The sequence below is a fragment of the Cyprinodon tularosa genome, unplaced genomic scaffold, assembly GCF_016077235.1.
Source record: "Cyprinodon tularosa strain WSP-4 unplaced genomic scaffold, ASM1607723v1 ctg871, whole genome shotgun sequence".
Taxonomy (NCBI): domain Eukaryota; kingdom Metazoa; phylum Chordata; class Actinopteri; order Cyprinodontiformes; family Cyprinodontidae; genus Cyprinodon; species Cyprinodon tularosa.
In genome coordinates this window covers 369,564-376,862 of record NW_024039642.1, presented here as the reverse complement: position 1 = coordinate 376,862, position 7,299 = coordinate 369,564, and the positions used below count along the sequence as shown (strand labels likewise).

The 7,299-nt window shown below is 40.6% G+C and overlaps 1 protein-coding gene across 1 annotated transcript; it reads left to right on the top strand.

The window, feature by feature from the left end:
• The first annotated feature begins 698 nt into the window (after nucleotides 1–698).
• On the top strand, nucleotides 699–7,080 carry tmem199 (transmembrane protein 199). Its single transcript, XM_038273425.1, has 6 exons — nucleotides 699–1,110; nucleotides 1,181–1,254; nucleotides 2,332–2,421; nucleotides 2,512–2,554; nucleotides 2,640–2,752; nucleotides 6,863–7,080. The coding sequence occupies exons 1-6, from the start codon at nucleotides 930–932 to the stop codon at nucleotides 6,956–6,958; spliced, it is 597 nt and encodes a 198-aa protein (XP_038129353.1). The 5' UTR covers nucleotides 699–929; the 3' UTR covers nucleotides 6,959–7,080.
• The last annotated feature ends 219 nt before the right edge of the window (nucleotides 7,081–7,299 follow it).

The following is a 7,299-nucleotide window of genomic DNA, read 5'->3' as shown; positions in this document are numbered from 1 at the left end:
TAACATGTTTCAAATGCCAAAATGTGGTCATATAGCAGCAGCATGTAAGGGAAAACAATGACGTGGGAGGTTTGCTGGAGAGCAGGAACATGGAAAATGTGGGAAAGAAGTTCAAATGAAATGCTGTAACTGTGGTGGAGATCATTCTGCTGCATATCGAGGATGTAAAGTGAGTAAAAGATCTGAAGAGATCAGAAAAGTGAAATTAGAGCTCAGAATAAGTTCTGCTAAAGATGCAAAAATTATTTAATAACAGTCAGAAAAACCCAAACCAACAGTTCAGCAAATGAAAAGTTCAAACCTCTGGAGCAGAGACCCAAAGGACATGGCAGGGTGACGATAACTTAAAGATTAATTAGAAATTATGAGGATGAATGTGATTAAGTATTTATTATGTTGGGTTAAGTTAAACATTTCGGAAAATATTATTTTCTTTATTATTAGTAGTAGTAGTATTATTTATATATATATATATATATATATATATATATATATATATATATATATATATATATATATATATATATATATATATATATATATATATATATATATTGTTTATTTATTATCATTATTTTTTCTGGGGGTGAGTCTTGTTTCCTTGTTTAACTCCTCATCAGTTGGTGGCGGTAATGCACTTTAAATAGTCTGCCAACCGCCATAAAACCCCATAAGAAGAAGAAGAAGAAGAAGAAGAAGAAGAAGAAGACGACAACACTGGTCACGTGATTCTAGTATGTCACAAGACAGTCAATATGGCGGCTTACATTTTTGTTATGTCGGCTTTACGTTATTGCTAAACACCAACATCAAAGGGAGAGGACATTGAATAAAAAGCTGCGCGTGTCTCTGAACTCAGAGCGGATCTGTTTCCGCCGCTTCGTCGCTTAGCAACGGTCTCCTCAGCGTGAGCTAGCTGCTTTAGCATCATGGCGTCTTCTTTTGTGGTGGGGGAGACATTCAGAAGTCGGGTGAGGTTGTTGCTGGAGACCTCAGACTCTCCTCTGAGCGGAGAACTGAAAGCAGAGCTGCAGGGCATTCTGGGAAAAAACCCAACAATCCTGCCTTTCAGCGCAGCGAGGAAACTGAAGAAACACTTTCAGGACAAAGGTTCACTAATAGCATCACTTCCTGTTGCTAACAGGCTTCAGTGCTAATCTAATGATTGTGTTTTTGACAGGCCAGCCTTTCTATCTGCACCAGCTGCTGGAGGACAGCTCCCTGCACCTGCCTGAAGTAGAGAAGCCTCCCAGAGTAAGAACACAGCTCTGCTTCTCATGCTGACATCATCAACACGCCTCATGCTGTTACTGGATTATTTACCCATAAGAACTAAAACTATAGGAATAAAAATGTTCAACTAGAGATGGGTCCATTAACCCCCATGGTGCATCCATGGAGCCCAGAGAGCAAATATGGAAAGCCACTTGGTCCAATTACTCATGATTTCTAACACGTATCCGTGTTGTACTAATTTTTTATATCTGACATTGTCATTATGACTAGCAGTAACTCTATTATAGAGATCTGAAATTAGAATTTATCCTTGTCAGAATTCATTTTTACAGCAGAAGAATATTATTTTAGATATCTGGAAGTAAAAGCACAAAACACATGAATGAGAAACGTGACGTCATGTTTACTAGTAAAAAGTACTTTTCAGATATTTAAAATTTTTATTTTGAGAAGGAAGAAATGCATTTGAGACATCTGGATTACATATTCGGTTAAGCTAATAAAGTTCAAAACGGCCTGCTGTACTCTACTACTGAGCAGCCAATGGGAAATGCTGCAGTGTTTTACCGTTGAATCACGTGGGGACGCAGCAGGTTTCCAGGAGCAGGTGCAGCGTGTCTGAGCAACTGACGCGCTGTAAACGCAGCAACTGCTGGAGTTGGAAAAATGGAACTTTAGCCGCTGGACGCGCCGCATCAACCAATCAGAGAAGCTGATCTGGGACTGTACTCTGTGTTACCTGAAGATCAGAATATGGGCTTTCTGTATGGAAGTGAATCTCTTAATTACCTGGAACCAAGCACCTGTAGATGTTTGTGAGAGTGCAGTTGTGCATGTAAAGTTTATCCAAAGGGAAAAATGCTCAATAGTGGTTGTGAGGAGCCAAAGACGCGCCCCCCCCCCCCCCCCCCCCCCCCCCCCCCCAGAGCACCGAAGCAAGTGCGAGGGGGACCCAAAGACCCAGACGTCCAAAGGGACCCAAAGAGCCAAGGCGTCCAGGAGGCGGGATGTTTTAGATGTTTGAACGTTTCATTTTAAAAAAAATTTTTCTAAAAACCGTGTTAATGAAGTCGGACTTTGCGGTTGTCGTTTCAGAACCCTGAGTTGGTGGCTCGCCTGGAGAAGATCAAAGCCAAACTGGCCAATGAAGAATACAACAGGATGACGCGTAACGTCAACACCCAGGTCCTTTTAACGCGCAGCGCTGATCTGGGATCAGAGATCTGGGATCAGTTTTACTTTAATGATTGTTTTATTTTATTTTTTTATGATCAGGAAATGAACCGAAATGGAACGCTCGCAGATTTGGGTCATCAAGGTCAGACTCTGATGCTTGATTCTGTTTCACGTTGAAACGAGTTTAATTCTGTCACCTAAACTGGTTTTATTTCCTATTTTCTCAGTGCGGTCGGTAAAAACCGTGGTGGTGACGGTTTTCAACTTCCTGGTGACTTTAGTCGCCACTTTTGGTTGTTCCTACATCGGAAGTCAGTATTTATTTACTGAAACGGCAGCGGTAAGAAAACACTGATTCTTTCATTTTTCCATACTTATTAAAGTTATAGGGAAATCATATTTAAATGTCAAATCATTCTGGCTTAAACGTTTATATAAATGTACTCTTTATCAGAACATATTGTCCCAAAAGTTAGAACATTTCTATTTAAATAAAAATCCTGTCTTAAAATTAGTGGGTTTTTTTTCGTTATCTTCTGCAGGCCAGTTAGTTAAATGTCAGCCTGAACACCTACAGGTGCTGGTCATAAAATTAGAATATCATGAAAAAGTAGATTGATTTCAGTAATTCCATTTAAAAAGTGAAACTTGTATATTATATTCATACATTACATACAAACTCATATATTTCAGATGTTTATTTTGTTTAATTTTGATGATTACAAATGACAACAAATGAAAATCTCAAATTCATCATATCAGAAAATTAGAATATTGTGAAAAGGTTCAAAATTGATGGCCCCTGGTGCCACACTCTAATCAGCTAATTAACTCAAACCACCTGCAAAAGCCTTTAAATGGTCTTTCAGTCTAGTTCTATAGGCTACACAATCATGGGGAAGACTGCTGACTTGACAGTTGTCCAAAAGACGACCATCGACACCTTGCACAAGGAGGGCAAGACACAAAAGGTCATCGCTAAAGAGGCTGGCTGTTCACAGAGCTCAGTGTCCAAGCACATTAATAGAGAGGCGAAGGGAAGGAAAAGATGTGGTCGAAAAAAGTGTACAAGCAAGAGAGATAACCGCACCCTGGAGAGGATTGTGAAACAAAACCCCTTCAAAAATGTGGGGGAGATTCACAAAGAGTGGACTGCAGCTGGAGTGAGTGCTTCAAGAACCACCACACACAGACGTATGAAAGACATGGGTTTCTGCTGTCGCATTCCTTGTGTCAAGCCACTCTTGAACCACAGACAGCGTCAGAAGCGTCTAAAGAGAAACAGGACTGGACTGCTGGTGAGTGGTCCAAAGTCATGTTCTCTGATGAAAGTAAATTTTGCATTTCCTTTGGAAATCAAGGTCCCAGAGTCTGGAGGAAAAGAAGAGAGGCACTTCATCCACGTTGCTTGAAGTCCAGTGTAAAGTTTCCACAGTCAGTGATGGTTTGGGGTGCCATGTCATCTGCTGGTGTTGGTCCATTGTGTTTTCTGAGGTCCAGGGTCAACGCAGCCACATACCAGGAAGTTTTAGAGCACTTCATGCTTCCTGCAGCTGACCAACTTTTTGGAGATGCAGATTTCATTTTCCAACAGGACTTGGCACCTGCACACAGTGCCAAAGCTACCAGTACCTGGTTGAAGGACCATGGTATCCCTGTTCTTAATTGGCCAGCAAACTCTCCTGACCTTAACCCCATAGAAAATCTATGGGGTATTGTGAAGAAGAAGATGCAATACACCAGACCCAACAATTCAGAAGAGCTAAAAGCCACTATTAGAGCAACCTGGGCTATCATAACACCTGAGCAGTGCCACAGACTGATCGACTCCATGCCACGCCGCATTGCTGCAGTAATACAGGCCAAAGGAGGCCCAACTAAATACTGAGTGCTGTACATGCTCATACTTTTCATGTTCATACTTTTCAGTTGGCCAACATTTCTATAAATCCTTTGTTTTTATTGGTCTTCAGTAATATTCTAATTTTCTGATATGATGAATTTGAGATTTTCATTTGTTGTCATTTGTAATCATCAAAATTAAACAAAATAAACATCTGAAATATATGAGTTTGTATGTAATGTATGAATATAATATACAAGTTTCACTTTTTAAATGGAATTACTGAAATCAATCTACTTTTTCATGATATTCTAATTTTATGACCAGCACCTGTAAATTCAGCCAATAAAATTTTTTCCATCATAGCATCTTGATTCATGTGTCGTAGCTAATATACGCAACGGTTGAAACCAGAATCCTTTCCTTTCCCATTGAGTTGTGTCCCAGTGTTCACGGGGATGGACGTCTGTGTCTTCGGCAGGCGTAGAGCTAACAGAACTGGCAGCGTTGCGAGGCAAGGGCTCAAACATGTACGGCTGGAAGCCTTCTACACCAAACCAAGCTTCTGCCGCCCTGGCGTCCTCTTCCACAACATCTTCGTCCCCGCTTTCCTCCTCTAAATAAAAAATGGATGACGGAGGAGACTCATCCACGACCTCCGACACTAAACTCTCCTCCTCTTGCATGTTTCCGCTGTCCATAGCGTTCCTTGACAGCCTCGTTTCTAAGTCACCAATTTTGTGCTACTTGGTCCCAATGGAATTTCCCATTGGGAACCTGCTAGCGCTAAGTTGCTAACTGGTTAGCAAGATGCTTCCCACAAACCGGCCACAACCAAACTTGGTTGCGAATCTTCCGCCACAACAATCCCGCCCCCTTGATAATCGACCAATCACATTCACTTTATTCACTCGTGTAAAGTCGTGCTCCACTCGGGAGAATTCGGAAACTCCAACTATTGGAACAGCCGCTTCTCTACGACTTTAATAACAGTAGATTTAAATGGTTAATGACAGTAATCCATTAGTTTTCTTTTTTTTTTTTTTTTTACAAAAGACTAAGCAATGTGTTGTGTTCATATTTATTCACCATCTTTACTTTGATGTCAGCTACTTCACTACATGCTGTGCAGCCAGCTGCTCCTAACACTCGCCTGCAGTTTCAATTTTATTTCTATAGCTCCAATTCACATCATGTCATCTCAGGTCACTTTCCAGTTCACCAGATCATCCAGTCAGATTGATTCAAAGTTTTCTAGAACAGGAAGAAAGCTCCAGTAGAACCAGACTCAGTGTGTTTGATCTTTAAATGAATCCAGCTGCTGTGGAACAGGGAGGAGCCATTCTGGCAGCCATATTGGATTCAGGTGTGTTGCCCTCACTGCTTTAGAGGTTAGAACAGGCAACATCAGAAGACCGGCGGCGGAAAGTATTGGAGATGTTTGAAGGAGGGTTAGCCGTCTGGGCTACGGCTAACCCTAGTTTGGATAAACTGCAAACCAACCAAGAAAAGGCAACTGACCTGTGGTGGGAGGGGCTATTATTCTAAGAGCCAATCAGAACTCTGGACTAGCTGATAGCATCTAGATGGGAACATTGGTCTCACTCTCCATCAAGACACTGCAGACAACTTTATTTATGAGCATGAAGGATAAACACAAAAAATAAGTTACAAGCAAACAAAATATAAAAGACGCATATCCGACACGCAGTCAGATGGACGGGTGAGACTTCATGATGTCATAAACTCTACAACCTTTGACCTCTGACCTTGATGCTGTTTGCTCCAGATCTTCCCCTAGCTAAGCTCTGAGGTGCCATGGAGCAGATGACAAACTCTAGGGGCTGAATACTTTTAGACAGCGCACTAAAACATATTTTAAATGATTTATTTTCTTCATACAGCAATACATAATACCACATAAAACAAGTCTATGTTTCTAATGTGGAAAAACATGGAAAAGTTCAAAAGGTGTGAATACACCAATACAGTATGCTGGTGAAGATTCCCAGTCATAAAAAAAGTTTAAAAATCAATCCACTGGACGTGGTTTCTAAGATCTGAAGACGTTTCTCTTCCCATCTAGGAAACTTTCTCACTGCGAATTCAGACATTTTGAATTGAGAAAGCTTCCTGGATGGGAAGCGAAACGTCTTCAGACGTTGGAAACCAAGTCCAGTGGATTGTTTTTTAAACTTTTACGGAACACCGATACAGCGAAATAGGTTTAAAAGAACACGTTTTTATTACCGGTAATGGTTGTCATAGTTACGGGGCTGAAATAAAATAAATGTTTGTTTCCTTCTGAGGATCTTCAGGAAAAGAGTTAAATATTTTTTATTTTCCGCCTGTTTCTCATGAGCTTAAATAGAAACAGGAAAGTCCAATACTTTCACGGAAAGGAACTAAACTGATAAAGTTCAGCTGAACATTTTCTATGTTACATTTTCTACGCTACAGAAAGTCATCCTGCTCCTCCTTCCTGCAGCTCATTCAGGGTTTGTTATTGATATGCATCATCAGGTTCTGTGCATCTAACATCTCCTCCGTATTGTTTTTGTCCCACTGAGGCTGCCGTCACTTCCTGGTTGTTGTTGTTTGTTTCAGAGGGTGATCTCCGCTGTGATCGCTGCGTCTGTGGTGGGCCTGGCTGAGCTCTACGTTCTGGTCCGGACCGTGGAGGGAGAGTTAGGGGAACCGTAGCAACACATGTTGGGATTTTATTTAGTTTGGGGTATTTATTTAAAATGTGTTTTTTTTCTTCATCTTTATTAAATTAAATATGAAAAACTTTGATTATAATTATTAAATGTTTGTCCTTAAGCTTCAGCCTCCAGTTCTGTTTCTTCTGTTTTATAATGTGATATTTTTCTTATGGTTGATACAAGGTGACTATCACCCAAAAATTAGTCACAGAGAAAGAAGAGTTGGGATCTGAATCCAAGGAGGACAGAAAGCTTTTCTGCAGTTAGGAGGTTTATTTTCCCCTTTTTTATTTATTTTCAGTTTATTTCATTTCACATCATGTCATCTCAGGTCACTTT

Bases quoted from the DNA above. Each gene is read 5' to 3' on its own strand.
- tmem199 (XM_038273425.1), top strand. From the start codon at position 930: ATGGCGTCTTCTTTTGTGGTGGGGGAGACATTCAGAAGTCGGGTGAGG. The intron at 1,255-2,331 runs GTAAGAACACAG...TTGTCGTTTCAG, and splicing joins AAGTAGAGAAGCCTCCCAGA to AACCCTGAGTTGGTGGCTCG. The intron at 2,753-6,862 runs GTAAGAAAACAC...TGTTTGTTTCAG, and splicing joins TATTTACTGAAACGGCAGCG to AGGGTGATCTCCGCTGTGAT.